General features: G+C 37.1%; 1 protein-coding gene and 4 pseudogenes across 1 annotated transcript; 3 read left to right on the top strand and 2 right to left on the bottom strand.

Annotated features, from left to right (window-relative positions):
- Positions 1-2,338: 2,338 nt before the first annotated feature.
- Positions 2,339-3,815, top strand: LOC149016619 (non-functional NADPH-dependent codeinone reductase 2-like). Its single transcript, XM_089155904.1, has 4 exons — positions 2,339-2,686; positions 2,769-3,012; positions 3,103-3,282; positions 3,373-3,815. The coding sequence occupies exons 1-4, from the start codon at positions 2,376-2,378 to the stop codon at positions 3,595-3,597; spliced, it is 960 nt and encodes a 319-aa protein (XP_089012030.1). The 5' UTR covers positions 2,339-2,375; the 3' UTR covers positions 3,598-3,815.
- A 1,414-nt stretch (positions 3,816-5,229) lies between these two features.
- LOC149016620 (putative disease resistance RPP13-like protein 1) lies at positions 5,230-8,531 on the top strand (annotated as a pseudogene).
- Positions 8,532-9,248: 717 nt separating this feature from the next.
- LOC149016621 (uncharacterized) lies at positions 9,249-12,000 on the top strand (annotated as a pseudogene).
- A 2,738-nt stretch (positions 12,001-14,738) lies between these two features.
- Positions 14,739-17,805, bottom strand: LOC149016622 (transcription termination factor MTERF8, chloroplastic-like; annotated as a pseudogene).
- A 1,976-nt stretch (positions 17,806-19,781) lies between these two features.
- LOC149016623 (uncharacterized) lies at positions 19,782-24,507 on the bottom strand (annotated as a pseudogene).
- Positions 24,508-24,624: the final 117 nt, after the last annotated feature.

A 24,624-nucleotide genomic window follows, 5' to 3' on the forward strand; every position in this document is an offset into this window, starting at 1 on the left:
TGATAATATTGGTGTAACTTACCTCACTACAAATCCTATCTTTCATGGTCGTACCAAACTTGTAGATATTGACTTCCACTTTGTTCATGATAAGGTTGCCAAAGGAGATCTTGAGGTTTGTTTATTATCTACCAAGGATCAATTGGCCAACATCTTCACCAAGCCGCTCTCTACTTCATGTTTCAGCACCTTGCTAGCCAACCTCAATGTCACTTCACCTCCCTTGAGTTTGTGGGGGGCGTATTAGGGATATTTTCTGGAAAATCAACCAAAACCCTAGCCGCCAGTCCATCTCAAGCTTATGTGGCTAGGGTTGCCTTTAAGAGTTTCATAGTTGATCAAACACTAGCCACTACACTTAAGAAGATCTCTACAATTGGTACTCACAAGGACTCTAACCAATCCAAAGAAGAGTTTGATTCAGATTACGAATGCTATAAAACCCTGGTCAATATTTTATGTAATCTAAAACACCCATCTTCATGTAAAGCCAAACACTATAAATCAGGGAATCTAGAAGATCACAACTACAATAGAGTTCTAGAACACTGATGAACAAGGACTCTATATCTATATAAGGAAACCATATAAACAACTCTTAACATAATGAAAAATATTAGTGCATCTATAGTGCTCACTGATAATGATCTTGATTTGAAAGGTCTATCAGATGAGGATTGTCTTGCATTGGTTAGAAGGCATGCTTTCGAGAAAGGAAATTCATCCGATGCAAACCAAAAGTTGGAAGTGTTTGGACAAGAAATTCTGAGGAAATGTAAGGGTTTACCTTTGGCAGTAAAGACACTTGTTGGTCTCTTGTGAGGTAAAAGGGAGAACAATGAGTGGAAAAAGCTATTTTGGAAGATGAAATATGGGATTTAGGACGAGAGAAAGGTGAGATTCTCCCATCGCTCATGTTGAGTATCAATAGAATATCGATTAGGAATATTCAATGGGAATTGACAAGTGTTATCAAACATATTTATCATTCACATTCTTTAAACATTGGATTTTTTTATAATTTTTTTTTCTGTTTTACTTTCACTTTATTACCCTTGTCCATATACTGAGAAAATAATAAGGTATAAGCTTGGTATCCATATCAATCAGGTATAATACTATTATGATATGATGTCTATACCTAAACCATGATGTTGAACAAAATCTCTACACCTAAGGGGATTAAGATAAAAACATTTAATTCCTTTGGATTTATTTAAGGTTCTTTTTGGTATCAATTATCATTCTCAATTATGAGGTTTTTTCATTATTTTAAGTTGTTTGGCATCTATTATCAGTTTTATTTTTATTTAAAATAATAGAAAAACTTTCAAAATCCATAATGAACTTTTTATCTATTATGAATTATGGTGCACAAGTTTACTTAAAATTTTATAGTTAAGATGAGGGTAAAATAGTCAATGCATATTTTTTTATAAAATCATACTTTTTTCCATTTTTGATCACTTACTCACTATTATGTACTAGCAATTTTTTATTTTGACACCAAACTTATTTTTCATTCTATAATTTATTTTCGACAAAATTCACCAAACCATTTTTCATTATTGACCAATAATGAATTCTTATATTTATTTCTTTTAAATAGGCATAATAGAGAATGAGAATTGATACAAAAAAGAACCTTAATATCCTTTTACCTTTCCTCCCATTTTGGGAAAAGCTTCTTGGACACAGAAGATGGGTCTTAACTCTTCTAACTACAAATCCCTTAAATGGAGGGATGTTTTGGGATTAGTTGCTGAACCCTAAAATATGGCTGCAAGAGATTTTAGGATATCAAAGTTAATTTTGACTTTTCTGGATTCAAGAAATAATTAATTTATTTTCTCTTTTAAGACAATCTAGTTGTAGGTAACATGGGTGTTTAAGTAGAGCTCGTGGTAACAACTGTCCTATTTCCCCAAAGTGGTTGAGTTGAGGGGAGTTGGTCAAATAACAATTGATAGAATATATATTTTTCTCTACTAAAAGTCTAAAACATAAGAGAAAAAGCATGGAAGAGAAGGGAGTTGGTAAAATAGCATGTTAAAAATAGAGAATAAACATCTTAAAAGGATAATCTTGCAGAACCCAAAGCTCAATGATCTTCCAAAAATGGTGAAGAAAGCGACATCCCCACCACCATACAATAATTGAGCTCCATGTGATAAGGAAGTCCATTGCCTTAATTTTTTTAATGCATCAAGCAGGTTCATTTGACTGTCCTTGTTCAGGCATTTCCATCTTCTTGAAGTCTTATAAAAATGTTTACAGAAGCAATTGCACTACTGCAGAAAGCTAGAATTACTGAGTGAGAGAGAGAGAGAGAGAGAGAGAGAGAGAGAGAGAGAGAGAGAGAGAGAGAGAGAGAGATGGTTTGTGTGCCTGAGATTACCCTTAACAGTGGGTATACCATGCCTTTGCTAGGTATGGGTACTGCAGTTTATCCCTTTGTGGACTCTGATGCTATCATCTCAGCTTTACTCAGGGCAATAGAGCTTGGTTATCGACACTTTGACACAGCTGTTGTTTACATGAGTGAGCAATCTCTTGGTGAAGCCATCTCTCAAGCTCTTGAGAAGGGTCTCATAAAATCTAGACAAGAGCTCTTCATAACATCCAAGTTATGGTGCAGTGAGTCTCATGCTGATTTGGTCATCCCTGCTCTTCACAAGACTCTTAGGTAACAAAACTGTGTGGGTTTACAAGTTTGTGTTCATTTCCTTGCTTAGTTAATTGCTTATAACTATAGATAATATCTTCAGGAATCTTCAGTTGGATTACCTTGATCTCTATCTCATACATCTCCCATTAAGTTCAAAGCCTGGACAGCTTATATTTCCACCACCAAAGGAGGACCTTATGCATATGGACTTCAAGTCTGTTTGGGCAGCCATGGAAGAATGCCAAAAGCTTGGTCTCACAAGGTCCATTGGTGTCAGCAACTTCACATGCAAAAAGCTCAGTGATTTGCTTCTCAATGCAAAAATCAATCCAGCAGTTAATCAAGTGAGCCCTCTTCTTCTTTCCATTCCTTTTAATAATTATTAATTGAGCAAGACCTAATGATCTAAATTAATCTGGAACCATGAAATTAAGGTGGAGATGAACCCAACTTGGCAGCAGAAGAAGCTGAGGGAGTTCTGTAAGAGCAAAAGTATTCAAGTGGTAGGTTACTCTCCTTTGGGAGCCAAAGGTACACCTTGGGGGACCAACCTTGTTATGGAGTGCAAGGAGCTTAAAGAGATTGCCAAGGCTAGAGGAAAGACAATTGCGCAGGTTCTTTCAATTTATTTTCCTTATTTATTGTCTCCAGGGTTCATCAACAATGTATTTATGTGTTTTTGACTTATGTTTTTGGTATTGCAGGTTTGCTTGAAATGGGTTATTGAGCAAGGGGTTGTGGTTATTGTTAAGAGCTTCAATGAGGAGAGGATGAAAGAGAATCAGGACATATTCAACTGGAAATTGACTGAGAATGATTACCAGAAGATCAATCAGATCCAACAGTATAGATCATTCAATACTGAAACTTTGGTGTCAACAAATGGGCCCTTCAAGTCTGTCGAGGAATTTTGGGATGGAGAGAACTAAACCAACCCTTTTGATTCTCATGAGTCAAATCTTTCACAGTTGTACTTCCAAGAATGATTTGATTTTACTTGGTCTACTTCGGTGACAAGTTCTTAATTAATTACCCCCATATATATCACATCTAAAATAATAAAATAAATAAATTTAGCCATTCGAAATGCACTGGCTTAAATAGCATTGACTTCAGCATCTAAAGTGGATGTCCACACAGATCTCAACCAAACGCCTTGTTTTGCGCGTATCTTGTCTTATTAATGATAGAAAAGGTATACATTCAACTATAATGAATCTCCTTCACCAACGTGAATGCATGTAAAGTTATTAAATGAAATCAATGTTGATCTCACATGATAGATTTTCATGAGTTAGTATCATGTTCATTTTAAGCAGATGACACCAGAAATCATGATGAAGAAGAGATTTAAGGTAGTTCATACACCAAATGTGATGTACTATGTCTGCAAGTGAAAAAAAAAAAAAGAACTTCTATGATATAGGAAGAAGATTGTAATAGAGCTTGTCAATTGTCAACAATGACATTACAAAACGCTCACTCAAAATTCTAAGTTGAAAATTCTCAGATCTTTCAATAATTTCATAAGAGAACACAAGAAACAACACACCAAATCCTTTGGTTCCATCACGGACCTCATAAAATTGGTCATTTAGATCTCCTCTCTGTGCATGTCCATCTTCAAAGTCAGTATAAGAATTCAAGTCACACAACACATCTTAGAAGCCAACATATCTTATAACTACAATTTGGCATTTATTTGATATTACATGATCATTTTTTCCCCAAATGAATCAGAATAACTAATTATAGTTATATATTGATTCTAAGGAGAAAAAAGTAATTGAAATAGAAAACTAAAAATGAATGCATAACAAGCAATAAAGGTCATAGAAAACTTTCAATAAGCTTATCAATGGAGTGTTATGTCCTAAGTTGGCCCGCTCGAACTCCGTTAGGTGCATTTCTTGGGTTCCCAAATCAAGAAGGGATGGAGATTTGCCCCAAGACTAGGGTCGCAAGTGCTACAATCTTTTGTTTCTTAAACAAAGAAAGTTGTAGCTAAAGCATCAACATAACAATACTGTTCATGTTGGGATTGATCGAAGAAGCCGCTGACCAAAGCATTGTTGCAAAACGTTACAGAGGTTTTCGTTATTTGCCCTAACAATTTAGAGGATTTCACTTTAGACGAAGCTTGGCCAGTCTTCATCCCAATAATGCTTTCCATTTCTGCAGGTCTAAGTCTAACATCTGACTTCATAACCGGTCTATTCGAGTAGTTCAAGTTTGAATCCATCCACAAGTAACCTAAATTGATATTAGAGGTTGTTGATACATCGATTATTTTTTGCTAGTTTAAGGATCGTGCCAACCACTTGAGAGGATCACTTGGGATTGTTCACAACATTATCCATTGTTGGTGTTCTTCTGAGAAAGACATCATGATAATATAAAATGTAGAATCGTTGACCCAAAAAAACGTATGATAATTTAGCCAATATTATTTTACCAGTAAAATCCTGTTATCAATAATAGTTTAATCATGCAAACCAAAGAACGATGGTATGGATTCATAATTTTCATAGTTCTTTCCTCTGTGCTCTCTCTTTCTCATTTCTGGGTTTAAACTCTGTTCGTTTTACGTCTTTTTGTCTCTAAGAGAAAAAAATGTCAGATCTTGGCCAGTTTTTCGGTGGGGCTTTCCTCTCTGCTTTCCTTCAGGTGGCCTTCGACAGGTTGGCCACTCCTGAGTTCATGAATTTTGTTCCTCAATGGAAGATTGACTTGGGTGAATTGGAATCACTGACGCAGACTTCAGCCATGATTCAATCCTTATCTGATGAAGCTGAAGTGAAACAGTTTAGCAGCGTCCCTTTTAAACTGTGGCTCGATCGCCTCAAACAACTCCTTTATGATGCAGAAGACAGGTTAGATGAATATGCTACTGAAGCTCTTCGGCTGAAATGGAATTGAAAATCACTCCCAACTCTCCTCTCACTTTAACTGAATAGTGTTTCATCTCTGTTGAGATCTGGTATAGAGTCTGCTGTTAAGGGTTTCAATGAAACATTGGAGGGAATAAAGGGCAAGGTCTACAACTTTGCCGAAGAGCTGCAGAGAGTTAAGATGCTTGGATCAAAAGTAAGAGAGATCGACAAGAGGTTAAAAAGTATAGCACAAGAAGGTGTTGCTCTTGGTTTGAACTTGAGCATTGGATCTGGGTACTCAAGACCCAAGGTATTCAGTGAAAGATCACCAAAAACTTCTTTGTTGAATAGATCTAATGTTGTTGGCAGAGCGAAAGATGTGGAGAAGATTTTTGAATGGCTGCTATTAGACAAAACTCTTAGGCTCTTTTTTTATCAATTTTTATTGTATATTATGAGATTTTTTCATTGTTTTAAATGGTTTGGCATCTATTATCATTTTTATTTTTATTTAAAATAATAGAAAAACTTTCAAAATCCACAATGGATTAAAAGTCCATTATCGATTATTGGTGAAAAGTCATTCTCCTCATTTATGCGGGGTATACTTGAAATTTTGAAGTTTAAGATATGGGTATAACAGTAAAAACCCATTATTTTATAACAGCACTTCTCAAGCCCTACCGCAAGCTTCCGTGTAAAATTCTTCTCAAGTCCACGGCGGCTTCTCAAACCCTCTTTCCCTCTAAAGGAAGCTCTCAATTCAGTTTTTGATAAGAAATTTATCTAGTCAAGTGATTTACCAAAGGGAAAAGCGAAACGAGAAATCATTGTGGAGTCAAGGTTTCATCTGCAACAATCCTCACCAAATCTTGTACGCCGGAGTGCGGTGGAAACCAGAGATGTGGCATGAGGCGAGACGGTCGGAGAGGAAAGTCCATGATCTGATGGACGCTGCTCGTAAGCGAGCTCAAAGACAAGCCTGTGTTTCGGCGAAAAGGCGTGGTGATCCTCAACAATCACTTCAGGTCGTCGGGTCTCAGTGTCGTATGCACCGCGACGATGGCCTCTATCAAGCAACAGAAGATCAGCAAGGCCTGTAAGGATTTCCATCTCCCAATTGCTTCTTTAATGGCGAAAGATTTGAAGGGAAGGAAGCTCTCAATTCTGCAAAAAAATTCTCAAACTCGAAGGTGGATCTCGCATTGATGAATTTCTTTTTCTGGTTCTCTCTATTTTTTTTTCCAGAGTTTTGAAAGGATTTATCACAAATTTTCCTTTGGACGTCGCTCCCCGTTGATGCTTCCTCCTTTGTTGGAGAAATCGTTGAGCAGTTTTAGATTTTTGGTGGCATGATATCTATCTGGGCTTACCTTCTTTTCTTTTGATTTTGTTTGGTCATGGTGATATAGGCTCGATTTATGTCATTCACGTTTTGGATAATCTCTTCTTTTGGTTTTCGAATTTTTGGGTTCAGCTCTGTTTCCTTGATCGATGTTGATCTTATTTTGTAACCTGTTTGGGTAATGAACAGATTCAGTTTGGATAACCTGAAGCTTCACAACCCAAAAACTCATCAGCAATTCCTTGGCCTTGATCAACCGTTATGCTTCCAGACCCTGTTACTTAGAAGCCTTGTTAGCTTGATTTAGGTTTTGAATTTGGTTTTAGTTTTGTGTTTGATGCGGATATACTTATGTGTTACGTACAAAAAATGTATTGGAAGCTCTGTTTTCTATTTTCACTCTGAAGCAAAATCAGTTGCCCAACAGGGCAAAGTTGGGTGTTCTTCAATTTCTTGATCACAGACAGCAGAGATCAAATCTGCAGATACTTAACTTATGAACCCAGTTCTATTTCTCCCAATTTAAAACCTTGCAACAATAGCTGAGTGGACACAAATCGCCATGAGAACGGAGATCCAATAATGTAGGGAATGGGCAACAGAGGACTAGATCGAACTAGAGAAGGGGAAATCAAAGGGAAATCATTTTATTGTCAAACTTATTTTTCATTTTCTAGAAAATTTTCATTTTGACATACCAAACTTATTTTTCATTCCATAATTTATTGTCAACAAATGTCACCAAACCATTTGTCATTCTTGACCAATAATAAATTCTTATACTTATTTCTTTTAAATAGTCATAATAGACAATGAGAATTGATACCAAAAAGAGCCTTAGCGACAATGATAATAATTTCTCAGTGCTACCCATAGTTGGCATGGGTTGTTCTGGGAAGACAACCCTTACTCAACTTGTGTACAATAACAAGAGAGTTGATGACTATTTTGGTCTGAAAGCTTGGGCCTGTATGTGTATCAGATGACTTTGATGTAGTGAGGTTAACCAAAGAAATTCTCGAGTCAGCCACTGGGTCACCCCCTCTTTCTAATTCACTGGACACGCTGCAAAAGAATCTTGGAGAAGTATTGAGCAGGAAAAGATATTTATTGGCTCTGGATGATATGTGGAACGAACTCCATGATAGATGGGATTCGTAAATGATTACAATCTGATAGGTCGATCAGATGAGGTTTGTTTTGCATTGGTTAGAAAGCATGCTTTCAGGGAAGGAAATTCATCTGATGCAAACCAAAAGTTGGAAGTGTTTGGACAAGAAATTCTGAGGAAATGTGAGGGTTTGCCTTTGGCGGTAAAGACACTTGTTAGCCTCTTGCATGGAAAAAGGGAGAACAGTGAGTGGAAAGCCATTTTGGAAGATGAAATTATGGAATTTAAGAACAGAGAGAAGCGAGATTCTCCAATTGCTCATGTTGAGCTACCATCATCTTCCCCCATATTTAAAGAGATGCTTCACATATTGTGCTTTGTTCCCTAAGGATTATGCATTTAACAAGTTGAATTAGTCCTGTTATGGATGGTGAAGGTATGGTCCCACTAGAAGGAAAGAAACGGCTAGAAGATACAGGGGCTGGTTATTTCAAAGAACTATTTATGAGATCTTTCTTTGAGTTATCTGATTGACGTCCTTGCATCAGTTCATCTGCTTTTGTTGTGCCAATCTACACTTCAAGGCATGACAAGTTGTTCGATGGCCTATCAAATGCACTTTGCATCAAGTCATTCATTGAGTCATCTGTTTCTTGTCCTTCTAACAAACCTTCATCATTTTCTCCATTTGAGAAGTGGTTATATGGCGGCTATCACTCAAGGTCATATTTTGAGCCATCGAGTGACTATTCACAGCAAACATTCCATCCTAGGTTTAGGAATTTAGGTGGAGTCCGGATCAGCTCGAGGAGTGCTTCCCCCTTCCCCGACCACAAATATCGGTGGGGCCCACTGTTTTTGTGGTCAAAAAAAATTTCACCAGTGGGACCCACTGTTTTTGTGGTTAGGAAGCCATGGGGGAGCACGACGGGAGAAGATCCGGATTCAATTAGATGATGACACACGTGTTAATTTTAGGTTTTGATGGGGTGTTGGTATGTGATGCAAGCCTTCCTCCATCTTCCCTTCATCGTGGGCTTGGTTGTGCTTTGATTAGGCCCAATGGTTCACTTGTTCTGGCCCAATCTTCTCCAGCTTACTTCAGTACAGCCCAAATGGGTGAGGCTCTCAGTCTGCTTTACCTCATGGATTCAGGCATCTTAAGGCCCATTCAGATATTGGAAGTTTGGAACTATTTGGGTTTAGGTTTCAAAGTTCTAAGTTTCCAACTAGCTTTTAAAACATTTTCATTTTCACAAGTCTTTATTCATTACGAAATGGGATTTCCAGACCGTTGGTCGCCTCCTGCTTCGCCGTTGCAGAAGGTTGGTCCCAAGTTGCAGAGCAGATGAAAGCAAAGGAACCAGAGACGATTTCAGAACAACCATTCGTAAGTTCTTAGTCAGAACTAGTTGTGCTTTTTTCTTTACATTTCCGAATGTTTAGTTTCATCTTCAAAAGAGTTCGAATCGGGAGAACCGTTAAAAGGGATTCCTCTACACAACTGGGTTTTCTGCAAAACCCTTCATTCCTCAAATACTTCTCTTCAAAAGCCTCAACAAATGAGGACCCTTTCGTGGTCTCTTACCTCATCAGCTCGTGTGGGCTCTCACGTGCAGCTGCCATCTCTGCATCCATGAGGATTCGTTTTGAAACCTGTCATGGACCAGATTCGGTTCTTCGCCCTCTTAAGAAACCATGGATTCGCCGAATCCCAGATTTCGAGTCTCATTCGAAAGTATCCCTTAGTGCTTGTTGCCAGTCCTACAGAGAACCTTCTCCCTAAACTGGATTTTTTCAATTCGTTTGGCGTTTCGAACGCTGACACAGTCAAAATTCTTTCCAAGGATCCAAGGATTTTTCTTTTCAGCTTAGAGAACAAAATAATCCCGGCTTTTAGTTTCTTAAAGAGTTCAGTTGGAAGTTTGGAAAAGGTTGTTTATGCTCTGAATCGTCAACCTCGCATCATTAGCTGTGACATTCAGAACATGGTTCGAAATATTGCAATCTTGAAAAAACATGGAGTCACCGAGTCTAATATCAAGCGTTTACTGATTCGCTATCCTGAGATAGTGATGGCTAAATATGATCGGTTCCAAGAGAAAATTGACTATCTTCTGCGACTGGGTTTCAGCACTTCGAAATACTTGTTTCTTCGTGCTCTCTATGTGTTAATATCAATGAACGAATCTACATGGAAGAAGAAATTGGACATTTATCAAAGTTGGGGCTTTACTGAGGATGAGATTCATATGGCATTTGCGAGGGTCCCTTCGTTTATGTCACTTTCTGAGAAGAACATAACGAGCCATATGGATTTCTTTGTTAACAAAATGGGTTGGCAACTTGCACTTGTCATGACAGACCCACGTATTCTTGGGCTTAGCTTGGAGAAGAGGATCCTTCCTAGGTGGTCACTTTTCCAAATATTGAAATCAAAAGGTCTGGTAAAGCAAGATCGGAAAATGGGGTATCTGCTGAAACTGAGTGAGAAGCAATTCTTGGAGAGGTTCGTAATTAAATATGAGAAAGAAGTTCCTCAGCTCTTGGATTTATACAAAAGAAATGCTAATCTACTTGGGTTGGGAGATGGAAGTGAGGAATTGGGTTCAAAGAACCTCTTGTGAAATACTTGCACTTTGGGAATTCAACAGATATCAATAAATGCTTCTTTGTGCTACTCTTTTCCTTGTCAATTGCTTTTGTCAGCACAGACCTCAAATCCATCAATTGGTGACTATGAAACTGTTTTTTTGTTTCTGAGAGAAATATTGATTTCTATGAATTGGAAGGATCTGTTACTGTTAAGGTCATTATTTCAGTATAGATCTCTAGGAATTTGATTGTGTCCTGCTTCAATTCTATCACTGTTGAACTGCTTTGAATCTGGCAAGGAGGCACTAATTTGTTGCTAGGTCATTTTCTGGTAGGAGTAGGCCTTGTCCCTGATTGACAGTTACTCAAAACATTAGCAGGTGAGTAGCAAGTAAATTTTTGTTGAATTTTCAAGAAAGTAAATTTATTTGAAGTTGTTGTTTTATCTGTTAAGAGGGCTGCCTTTATAATTATTTGATAAACTTTTATGCTGATTTTTATAACCAGAGTAAAAGAGGGGGATGAAAACCATGTGTTATTTGGTTCTGAACTTGTGGGTACTGAAGCTGCAGTGTATTTGTCCAATGAGTCGGCCTTAGTTGCCTTTATCTATGGTCTTGTGCTTCTTGTGCTTCAATTCAAACTTTAATTGCCTTCTTGATCAACTCTTACCTTTCGATTCTGATGGAAGTAGTGCTGGAACTCACAACATTATTCTGCAGATGCATCAGCACAAGAAAAATGAGAAGTAACTTTACAATTGGAGCAAAGCTTGTTTATTATAATAATTTGTTAATTTGTTTGGGGAAACAGAAGACATTTCATCCTTCAAAGGTCAGAATGAAGTCTTGAAAACACCAGAAATGTTCTGCTCTGGTTACTGAAGAAAATCTATGATGAATGTAACATCATTTCAGAATGTTTAGTGGCATCATGCATTCTCCATCTCGTAGCTTCATCATCCAACTATCAAAAAGATGAAGATCAAATTGGAGATCATCGTAAGGATGTATTCTCAATCAGATTCTGCAGGAAGTAGTTCAGAACTGATTTTCTCACTTCTCTGTGAATTGAGTGTTGTTTTACCAAATCCCTTCAGAAGGCTTTTGGAAGTCATTCAAGCTTCAAACCACTTGACATCCTTCAATGAGAGACAAGCTGAGATCACATGACTAAATTGTGCCTCAAACATATAGGTAGCTTTCAGATTGTTTTTGACATCTCTAGCAAAGATGAACCTCAAGATGGACTTTTGACTAGTCTTTGATGATATTCACAGTTTTGTCTTAAAAAATAACATCTCATGACTACTAATATAAACAGAGAAATCCTGAAAAATACTTCACTGCAACATACAATTGGTAAATCCTGTATACACCCTTTAATAAACATTCTTCACTACTCCCCTCTTAAGACTATGGGCATATTTGGTGTCAATTCTCATTCTGTATTTTACCTTTTTAAAATAAACGAATAAAAGAATCCATTTTTGGTCAAAAAAATTAAAATTGTTTGGTAACTTTTGTCAATAATAAATTTTGGAATGAAAACTAAGTTTGGTATGTCAAAATGACAAATCAATGAAAAAAAATGATGAAAAATGAAAAAAGTAGAGTTTCTTCTAAGGGGCACACCGGCTCATGGTAAGAGTTTAAAGAAATAGAAATAATTTCGTATTGTTACTGTAATTTTATCAAAAATAAAATAATGCATAGTTTTTCTTTTTTTCTTTTTTTCTTTTTTTATCATAATTTTATCAAAGGCGGTAGGGTTGGGTTGGACAAGTCTTACTCAAACTATCAATTCTTAATAGACTCTAGGGTTAGAATTTTGAATCAAAAACCTTTACAAGCTTGGGCCAAATTGAGTATATTTGGACCATTGGGGGCAAACTTGTAACCCTATATCATGTTATGCGGTTGAAAAATATGTTCAAAAATGTTAAATAAAAAATTAAAACTAAGTAAAATTTTAAGGAGCGAGAAACACATAAATTGATCACTATTTCCCGAAAAAAATCGTCTGTTGTGCACATCTCTCTGCTGTGCATAGCAGTGTGGCACTAAATTACGACACCTGTAAAATATCAGTTTAATGGATTAGATCAAAATTGATAGTTTTTAAGTGTAAAAGCTCCTGAAAAAAAAACCCATTCAACCCATGTCTGCCCCATATGAAAAAACCCGAATGATTAAAACTCTGAAAATCCCACTTAATTTCCCATCTCTGAACTTGTCTTCTTCCTTTCTCCATTCTTGGTTTTGGGATTTGGAACTGTCCGATGCCGGTGATTTTGTTTGAGTTTCTCTGGTCAAGAAGGCAAACCAAAGACAAAACACCACCGTCAGGGATTCCTGGTCTGGCAGAAACCGACTCGCTGCTCTTGCAATCCAACGAAAACCCTTCCAATCATTTCCAACGAAGTTGAATTCAATAGACTAGCAATGAAAAGATCTCCATCCCATTTCCAATCATTCAAAACCCTTTTTTCCAACTCCCATCAAATCCTTCTCCTTCAAACCGAATTCGGATGTAGTCGGATAGTAAAAATGGCTAGTGTCAGTTGTACTCATTCACCACTATCCAAATCAGAGATGCATCTGAAATCTACAATCATTCACGACTATCCAAATTAGAAATGCATCTTCAATTAGAAATCCAAATCGTCAAATTTCTTTGTGACCTTATTACCTTAACAATACTATCCAAATCTAATACTCATTCACCACTATCCCCAAACTTTATGCATATGCAGGCACTTACTCTATAACCCAAAATTACAATTTTTACATCATAAATGTTTCTCCCACACCAGAAGAATCCCATTGTAAGAACATCAACCACAACTCCACAAAAAACATAACGCCCAGATGCACAAAATGCTACCCTTCATTCAAACATGGCAGCCAAATACTCTAAACCAAGTTGCCACAGTCTTGCTTGACCAAAGAAAATCAAACAAAATCACCGGCACCGGACAATTCCAAATCCCAAAACCGAGAATGGAGAAAGGAAGAAGACGATTTCAGAGATGGGATTTTAGGTGGGATTTTTAGAGTTTTAATCATTCGGGTTTTTTTCGTATGGGGCAGGCATGGGTTAAATGGGTTTTTTTCAGGGGCTTTTACACTTAAAACTAACAATTTTGATCTCAACCATTAAACTGGTATTTTACACGTGTCGTAATTTAGCGCCGCACTCTGCTGTGCACAACAAACGATTTTTCTCCCTATTCCCCCCCCCCTTTTTGGGTAAAAAATCAATCACTTTCCAGTATCGTCAAACTATAATTTTGTCTCTCTCTCAAAAATTGTTTAGAGCTCTCTGTGTCCTCAATTGGCGATCGTTATTCAATCCGAGTACAGATAGCACTGCCCTCATGCTCTTTCATCGCAACTCTAAGAGAAGAGTCCACCTTGTTTGTATTTAGAGGTCAGTCCCTCCTGGTTGTGGTTAGAGGTGTGATTAATGGTATCTTGTACTCTCAAGGTCGAGGATCCCAACTCATTCTGACTCTACTATACGGCTCTTCTAGCGATAGCAAATAGAAGTGCACTCTCATATCAACCCATTAAGACCCCTTGTGTGGCAACCTCCTTTGGCAGTTGGGTGTAGGTATGTTGTGATGGTTCTATTCTTCGGAATATGGGAAGTTAGAAGTGAAATTTGGTTTGGTTCAACTTTGGACTAATATCTATGCGTTTGAACTGAACCAAATAAACTGTGAAGTGACCTTTTTCTCTTTTGGGTTCTTAATCTAATCCAAATATTCTACCTAAAAAAGAAATCTAATCCATATATTAAATCCCACAGTCATTTGTTTTCTTTTGGCAGTTGAATGAAATTAGCTATGATTCAGCAATGGGTTTAAAGGTATTTGGATCTAACACTAGTAATGACATTCTACCATTTGCTTCTGTAAATGCATCTTCAGATCAATATGTGGTTAATGACCAGCATACTTTTAGCATAAACTCGAAGTCAGTTGATTTCCATTTGTTGATGATCATATGTTCTTAGGCTAGAGGTCCACTCAAATGTGGTAAGCTCTATCCCAACTTATGGCAGGTACATAAATCCTCTTTCAACAGTAGTTAAATTCAGAAGAAAAACTTAAGCAACTATGCTCAAATTGATATCGCCATTTTCCAGATTAGCTACCTTGGTTTACTTCCAAGTTCCAAGAGGGGGAGTATGGAAGAATGTTTCTTAAAAGGTTTATACAGGATTAATCAATTGTATGTTGTAGTGTAGCATTTTTCTGGATTGCTCTGTTCTTTTAGTAGTCATGAAATGTCATTTTCTAGGACAGAACTGTGAATACAAAAGAATACACAGCAACCCATTCTTGGGGTTCATATTTGCTGGAGATGTCAAAACTGAGATCTATCCAAATGTCCCATGCACAATTTAGACTGTGATCTCAACTTGGCAGAGTCATTGAAGTATGTCAAGTGGTTAGTAACCTTGAATGACTTTTAAATGCCTTTTGACAGGATTTGGTAAAACAAACACTGAATCTACACAGAACTGAATCAGAAATAGAGGAACCATGAATGAACATCATATTACAGTATTCAGTTCTGAACTACTTCCTGCTGAATCTGCTTTAGAAGACCTCCTCATGAAGATCTCTGTGTTTTCATCTCTTTGATAGTTGGATGAACAAGCTGCCAGATGGAGAATACGTGATCCCACTAAACATTCTGAAATGATGGTACCTGCATTGAGATTCATCACATGATTTCCTTCAGCAACCAGAGAAAAACATTTCTGGTGCTTCCAAGACTTATTCTGACCTTTGAAGGATGAAATGTCCTCTGTTTCCCCAAATAAATTTTTATAGCAACCAAGCCTTGCTCTATTTCTAAAGTTATTTTTTTCCTATTTCTTGTGCTGCTGCATCTGCAGAATAATATTAGGAGTTCCAGCACCAAATCCATGAGAAGTGAAGAGTACGAGTAAAAATCAAGAAGGCAATCAAAAAGCTAGAATTGAGGAACAGGAAGCACAAGACTACAGGTAAAGGCAACAAAGGCTGACTTATTGGACCACATCAGATTGCAGATATCACATTCCTATGGGTGGAGACTTCTAAACCAACCATGACTGCAATCAGTAATCCAAAAACATTTACTGTAAAAGTCCATGTGCCAGACAGGTGTAAGCATAACTGAAACCAAATCAATTTTCAGTACTAAATACAGAGTAACTTCAGCACCCACAAGTTCAGAACCAAATACAACACATGGTTTTCATCTTTCTCTTTTCCGCTGGTTATATAGATCAGCATAAGAGTTTATCAAAATAATTATAGAAGCAGCCATCTTAACAGATATAATAACATACTAAGATAAATTTAGTTCCCCCTAATTTCAACACCAATATACTTGGTACTCACCTGCTAATGTTTTGAGTAACTGTAATTCAGGGACCAGCCCCTACTCAAGTAACCACAACTAACAGAAAATGACCCAGACAACAAATTGGTGCCTCCTTGCCGGGTTCAAAGCAGTTCAACAGTGATAGAATTGAAACAGGACAGCAGGACACAATCAAATTCCTCCTGCAATCAAATTCCTAGAGTTCTATACTGAACCAATGACCTTAATAGTTGTATACAGTAGCTTTTGAGGCAGGAAGCCACCCAAGTCTAAGACACCTGACTAGATAACAGGAACAGGTCCTTCCAATTCATACAAATAAATATTTCTCTCAGAACGAAAAAAAGAAGGGAAAAAAAAAACAATTTCATTGTCACCAATGGATGGACTTGAGGTTCATGCTGACAAAAAACAATCAACAAGGAAAAGAATAGCACAAAGAAACATTTATTGGTAGTTATCGAATTCCCAAAGTCCAAGTATTTTACAAGAGGTTCTTTGAAACCAATTCCTCACTTCGATCTCCCAATCCTAGCAGACTAGCATTCCTTTTGTATAAATCCAAGAGTTGAGGAACTTCTTTCTCATATTTAATTATGAAATTCTCCAAGAATTGCTTCTCACTCAGTTTCAACAGGCGCCACATCAGATTTTGCTTTACCAGACCTTTTGATTTCAATATTTGGAAAAGTGACCACCTAGGAAGGATCCTCTTCTCCAAGCTAAACCCAATAATTTGTGGAAATGATACGATAAGTGCCAGTTGCCAACCCATTTTGTTAACAAAGAAATCCATATGGCTCGTTATGTTCTCCTCAGAAAGTGTCATAAACGAAGGGAACCTCCTAAATGCCATGTAAATCTCATCCTCAGTAAAACCCCAACTTCGATAAATGTCCAATTTCTTCTTCCATGTGGATTCATTCAATGATGTTAACACATTAAGAGCAGGAATAAACAAGTATTTTGAAGTGCTGAAACCCATTCGCAGAAGATCCTCAATTTTCACTTTGAACCTGTCATTTGTAGGCGTCACCGCTACCGGATGGTTGGTTAGTAAAAGCTTGATATTAGAATCGGGCATTCCTTGTTCTTTCAAGACTGCAATATTTCGAGCGACATTTTGAATGTCACAGCTAATGATGCGAGGTTCACGCTTCAGAGCAGAAACAACATCTTCCACATTTCCAATAGAACTCTTTAAGAAACTAAAAGCAGGGATTATTTTGTTCTCTAAGCCGAAAAGGAAAATCCTTGGATCCTTAGAAAGGATTTTGACTGTGTCAGCGTTCGAAACGCCAAAGGAATTGAAGAAATCCAGTTTGGGGAGAATGTGCTTTGTAGGACTGGCACCAAGCACTAACGGATACTTTCTAATGAGACTCGAAATCTGGGATTCGGTGAATCCATGTTTTCTTAAGAGGGCAAGAACCGAATCTGGTCCATCAGAGGATTCAAAACGAACCCTCATGGATGCAGAGATGGCAGCTGCGCGGGAGAGCCCACATGAGCTGATGAGGTAAGAGACCACGAAAGGGTCTTCATTTGTTGAGAATCTTGAGTAGAAGTATTTGAGGAATGAAGGGTTTCGCAGAAAACCCAGATATTGTTGTTGAATTTCCTTTTACGATTCTCCCGATTGGGACTTTCTTGAACAGGAAATTGGACATTCGGAAATCTTAAAGAAAAGCAGAATCAGTTTTGACTAGGAACTTACGAAGGGTTGCTCCGAAATCGTCTCCGTTTTCTTTGCTTTCATTTGCTCTGCAGCTTGAGAGTTGAGACCAACCTTCTGCAACGGCGAAAGCGGAAGGCGAACAAACGGTGTGGAATCCCCGTTGGGTAATAAATGGATCGGTGAAAATGAGATGTTTTCAAAGCTGGGTTAGAAAAAAAATTTATTATTATTATTATTATTATTATTATTATTATTATTATTATTATTATTATTATTATTATTATTATTATTATTATTATTATTTGTTTAAAAAGCTGAGTTAAAATTTATTTATTTATTTTTCATTGATTGAAGCCGCCAAACCCGGCTGGATTGAACCCAAACGTGGATAACGCTGGAACCTGATTACAAATGTGGATAATGACAGATTGTCCTTGCTACTAACGGCTCCCTGGCTAGAATAATTATTTGGAACCTCTTGAATCTTTTTTATTTTTTTTGTACCAATAAAACCATCTTAAATTTTTTTTTTTTTTTTATAATATATCATCTTGAATCCAATTCAAACTAAAATGGAAAATTAAGGCCAAATAGAGGCCAAATAGAGGCCAAATTATAAAAATAAGGCTTTTATTGCATAACCATTCATCTTGGTCATAGGGGTAAAGCTTGGATGTAATATCAGACGAGCAAAGTACTGATATTTCACACTAAACTAGATGACTTTTTTATTCATAATTTTTACAGTTAAAATATTTCGTCCATCAACAAACCAAGTACTGATATTTCACACATGAAAAGAGGGTTAGAGAAAAAATCTCAAAAATAAGAAATAGAGGGAGAAATTGTAAAAATTAGGAAAGACTAAATGTTGATCTTTTACGTGAAAAGAATGCCATAATGGAAATCTAAAAAATTTCAAGAGAGAAAGAAACTCTACAAACATTCTATAAGCTAAGATCTCCGTTATAAGGAGGGGACTATAGATTGCACAACAACTTCAGTGTAACAAGGTGGCAGTAGTTTTCGACTCACAAGTGGCTATATGGTCAATCTTGGGTGTTTATCACTCACCAATTGCAGAATAGTTTCACCGGGTGTTATTATTCATGGAGTTAGGGAGACAAGTTGATTGGCGGATTTTCTTGTTGGGCTTCTAAATATAGAACATGAAATCCTTCTTGAATCGACTGGCCTCTTGGATTCTCTCCCAATCTTTTGTTCTTGAGAAGCAGCATGGCCATGAGTTTCACAGAATGTAACATGTTGGAACAGCTTCTTCTTTTCTTTTTTTTTTTCTCTCGCTCTTTTAATAAAGTTTTGATTTCAAAAAGAAATTTCAAAAACATGGGGATGGGCCCTTGGGGCAGCTCCACCCTTGCTTGGCTAGTCCACTATAGTATGGATAACTGAGTTTTTGCTCCAAAAACAGCCTAGAAAGCTATAACCAAATTTGTTTCTTTGGAAAAGTGAGTTAAAACTAGGCGAGAAAGGTAAATTCTTTTTCCCTTTTTTGTCATTACTAGGACCCACAAGGGGGAAGAGTATTTCTACATTAAAGACAACCACCACTTTGCTAGAAGCACATCCACTAGTCTTTGTATTACAAAAAGTTAAAGAGTATGAATAATACAATAAAAAAAAAAAAAAAGATAGATTGAAACTAAGGTTACATGATGAGATAGATTGCATAATAGGATTGCGTCTCTTTAGTGGAATACTTATAATATGTCTATAAAGATCAAGTTTGAATAGAATTTGATCGAAAAACATAAAAACAAGATGTTGTTGGCCCTAAAATTGCCAAAAGATTGAAGGAACTAACTAGTAAAGCGTTTCACAACAGTTTTTTATGTAAAAGACTTGAGGATAATTTAGGTAGTTCAATTATTCAGGCAAAAATTATCACAACATTTGAAATTTAGAAGGAACACTATTTACCAATGTCTTCAAGAATATAATTTCATTCTTGAAGCTCGTCCAAACCTGTACCGCGGCTTCTCCAACGCATATGAATCTACTCCTTCAGATACTCTTTTGCCATTGCAGACCCTACTTAACATTTTCCTTGGCAATTGCTCTCAACTTTGTCACACATCAGTTCAGTTCCTCTCTCTGTTTGCAGATGCATCAAGCATCAAGTTCTTAATCAATATAAAGACAAAATATCAATATTTTTCTCTGAAGAGGTCCATAGAGATTACAATGTCAAGAAGAAAAGAACACAATACAAACAAACTGTAATAGAATTAAACTCAAATTTAAAATAATTGATAAGATGACCAACAAACTTCATCTTCATTGTGGTCCATCTCCTACAGTCCTAGAGAGTTTGTGTAACACTAAAACTCTAGCTTGTATGCTAGATAAGTCTTGCATCTTTTATATTTTTAAAAACAGTTGAACACTAGATTTATTACGCTTTCAATATCAAAGCAATGCACAAGAGACTTTCAGTGTCTCTCAATTTCCAATTCAAAAACTTGGATTCCATTTTGGTATCATGAACCAGCGACCATGGTCACCCAATCCTCAATAATAACTACAACTCCCCAAGCACAAGCACAAGCACAAACCCCTCTTCTCCTTAGTTTCCTCCACAAACATCATCTCTTTGATGCTGGCCAAGTTTGATCAGTCCAACTACATTCTCTGGCATTTGCATCTACCTCATCTCAAACACCTACACCAAGCCTGCCCTATCTCCAATGGAGGTGAAAGAACCAGATAATCCATCTACAATTGGTTCTTTCCATTGATAGCTTCATACCCCAGTTCTAGTAGACTAATATTCCCTTTGTAAAAATCAGTGAGCTGAGGAATTTCTTTCTCATATTTTTCCACAAAATTCTCCAGGAATTGCTTTTCAGCTTTTTGCAACTGTTTTGCCATTTTAAGATCATCCTCCTTCACTAGACCTTTCAATATCACTGCTTGAAAAACTGAGCAGCTTGGAAGAATCCTCTTCTCCAGGCTATAGCCGAGAAGAACAGGGTTCTTAGGAGAACAACCCCATTCCATCCCATTTTGTTAACAAAGAAATCCATATGACCCATTATTTTCTCTCTCAGACAATTTCATAAACCAAGGATACTTCCAAAATGTCATGAGAATCTCATTCTCAGAAAAACCCCACTTCTGATAAGCCTCAATTTCTGCTTCCATGTCGATTTGTTCATTGATGTAAATGCATGTAGAGCAATAATAAACACTTACTTTGAAGGTTTGATGCCAGTTTGCCTAATATCTTCAATCATATCTTTGAACCGGTTATTCTTGAAGCTGCTTCAAACCTGTATAGTGGTCCTTCCAATGCATCCTGGTATATTTCCTTCAGATAATCTTGTGCTGTTGCAGACCCTACTTAACATTTTGCTTGGCAATAGCTGTCAATTTTGTGATTCATCAATTCAGTTCCTTTTTCCGTTTGCAGATGCATCAAGCAGCAAGTCTTTTTCCAGTACTTCAGTAGAACATAAAGCAGCATGTCAGCTCCCAGAAATTTGTGTTCATTCTCATTCCTACAAGGTTCACACCACACACGACAATTAATCCAGATAGGTTGCTGCCCTACCCCTTATTCCTTTGCCCTAGGAGAATATTCTGCATTTCTGTGAAAGACTAGAGTAGAATCTGGCTTTTATTTTCAGAGACACCAAAAACTCATCATTCACAAATTGGAAGGAATGTCTCACCTTTCGGTTGAAGTAAAAACTCTGAAAACCACCATTAACTAAAGCAGCCACCTGTGGATTCTGATTTTTACCATCCTGAACAATGTCCGTATCTTCTCGAAGAGAGGTAACCAAGCTCACTGATTTCAAGACTTCACCAGCAAACAGTGGTTGATACATCAAACCAATTCACATTAAGAGCCTTATACAGCAAAAGATAACCGATCAACACTAATAGAATAAAATAGAGAGTTAGCTGCTCTTAATGAATGTAAGGATAAATCCTGAAACCAATTAAAAAAATGTAAACCCTCAATTAACAGAAAATTTATTGGATATTGAACTAGCCTCTACTCAAGCACACAATAAAATGACTACCAAAGAAGGGCATACCTACTGAGCAAACAGCTCTTCCTAGACAGTCAAGTTCCCAGATATCTACAGTAAATAGTGGCAAAGAATGTCAGAATATGGTGACTGGGTCTTCAAATCCATCCCAGCCCACCCCCAACCCTACCCCACCAGCCACTCGAAAAGAGGCTTGTATATAGGTTCCATATATAGGCATCCAACTAGAAAATAGTAATCCATAAAAATAAATAAATAAAATAGTAAAGTTTCCTAGGCAAATCAATCTTTTTCTCTGAAAAGGTCCATAGAGGTTACAATGTCAAGAAGAAAAGAAGAAAATACAAATTAACTATAACAGAATTAAACTCAAATTCAAAATCATTGATAAGACAACCAACAAACTTCATCTTCATCGTAAATCATTGATAAGACAACCAGCAAACTTCATCTTCATCGTGGTCCATCTCCTACAGTCGAGGAGAGTTTGTGTAACACAACTCTAGCTTGGTATGTTAGATAAGTTTTGCATCTTTTAAATTTTGAAATAACAGTTGTGACACAAGAGTCATAAATATACACTTTCAACATCAAAGCAATGTGTGAAACACTTTCATTGTCTCTCAATTTCTGATTCAAAAGCTTGAATTCTATCCTGGTATCATGCACCCACAACCATAATTACCCAGCCTCAATAATAAGTAACTACGATTCCTCACAACCACACAAGCCCCTCTTCTCCTTCCTTAGTTTCCTTCACACCATTGATCTGCATCATCTCAAACACCTACACCAAACCCAACCTATCTCCAGTGGAGGTCACAGGACCAGATAATCCTTCTAGAGTAGGCTCTTTCCACAGTTGATCAGCCTCATACCCCAGTTCTAGTAGACTATAGTCCCTTTGTAGAAATCAGAGAGCTGAGGAATTTCTTCCTTATCTCTATCCACAAAATTCTCCACGAATTTCTTTTCAACTCATCTCAACTGAAATACCATTTTAAGATCTTCTTCCTTCACTAGACCTTTCAATATCAGTACCCGAAAAACTGAACACCTTGGAATTATCCTCTTCTCCATGCTATAGCCTATAAGTTGAGGGTACATGAGGATAACTGCCGCTTCCCAACCCATTTTGTTGAAATAGAAATCCAAATGACCCATTATTCCCCTCTTAGAATATTTCATAAAACAAGGATACTTCCGAAATGCCATGAGAATCTCATTCTCAGAAAAACCCCACTTCTGATAAGCCTCCAATTTCTGCTTCCATGTCGATTTGGTCATTGATGTAAACGCATTTAGTGCAACAATAAACAAGTACTTTGAAGGCTCGAAGCCAATTTGCCTAATATCCTCAATTACCTCTTTGAACCGGTTATTCCTAGTCGATAATGTGCTGGGATAATTTTTTTTTTTTGGTAAACTAATGTGCTGGGATAATGCATGGCTAAAGTCACGATATTGGACTCCACTACTCCATTTTCTCTCAAGAGTGAAATATTTGGAGCCACATTTTCCAGTGTATAAGGGATGAAACGATCGTCACGCTTTAAAACAATAACAACATTCTTCACGGTCCCAACTAAATCTTCTCAAGAAATTGAAAGCAGGGATGATATTGTTTTTCAAGCTGAGAGTCAAGAGAACTGGGTTCCTGTGGAGGATTTTGGCAATGTTTGGCCTCGAAAAGCCAAAAGAATGGAAGAATTCAAGTTTAGGCAGTAGAACCTTCGCAGGACTGACCAGAAGGAGTGATGGGTAAATTCTAATCAAACGGGAAATCTGGGATTTGGTGAATCCCTGGTTTCTAAAGAAGGTAAGAACAGAGTCTGGTCTTTGAGTGGATTCAAAACTAATCTTCTTGGAAGCAGAGATAGCAGCTGCCGGTGAGAGCCCACATGAGCTGATGAAATAAAAGACAACGAAAGGGTTCGGATTTCTTGAGGCTTTTGAAGAGATGGATCTGTGAGACCAAGGGTTTAGTAGAGAACCCAGTTGGGTTGTGAGATCCCTTACATTTCTCCCAATTGGGACTCTAATGAAGAGGAAATCAAACATTCGAAAATGCCACTAAAACAAAAACCACAATTATTTATAAGAACTCACTGAGGGGTCTTCGGAGAGTGCTGCTACAGTTTTCATTGTCCTTTCTCACAATCGATTTTGATCCAAGGTGCCCTAGGAGATTGCCACTGTATATGAAAGTGTCATAAGTAGAACAGGTAGGCTTTAATTGCTTGAGAAAATTATGAAGTTGCACCAGTAAAGTGGAGGATTGAGTCGATGAAGGATCTTGATAAAGATCCCAAATCGATTGTGAGAAAGGACAATGGAGAAAAATATGGACCTGCATAGCCTGTGCTTCCCATACAAATACAGCAAATATCTAATAAAATGCCTTAACAATGATTCATCCAGTTAGGTTTCTTCCCTAACTTTTCTGCACTTCTATGAAAGACTAGAATCTAGCCTCTATTTCCAGAGACACCAAAAACTCATGATCAAACATATTGAAAGGAATATTTCATCTATTGTTTGAAGTAAAAACTCTGAAACCAGCATTACCTAAAGCAGTCAACTGTGGATTCTATATTTTACCATCCTAAATAATGTCCATATCTTCTCAAAGAGAGGTAACCAAGTCAACTGATTTCAGGACTTCAGCAGCAAACAGTGGTTCTTGATACATTAAACCAGTGGCATTAAGAGCCTTCTTCAGTAAAAGATAACCCATTAACAGTAATAAAATAGCACAGACAGTTAGGTATTTCTTAATGAATAAAAAAAAAAATCCTAAAGCCAATTAACAGAAATTACTTGACATTACTTTCCAAAATTTTAAGCAACAAAGTTCAAAAATCTGGAACTAGCCTTTACTCAAACACACAACAACATGACCAGGCAAGAAAGAAGGGGCTACTGGCTCAGCAAAACAGCTGATCCTA

This window comes from Hakea prostrata, chromosome 5 (genome assembly GCF_041222555.1).
Source record: "Hakea prostrata isolate BN-2017 chromosome 5, UWA_Hpros_2, whole genome shotgun sequence".
NCBI lineage: Eukaryota > Viridiplantae > Streptophyta > Magnoliopsida > Proteales > Proteaceae > Hakea > Hakea prostrata.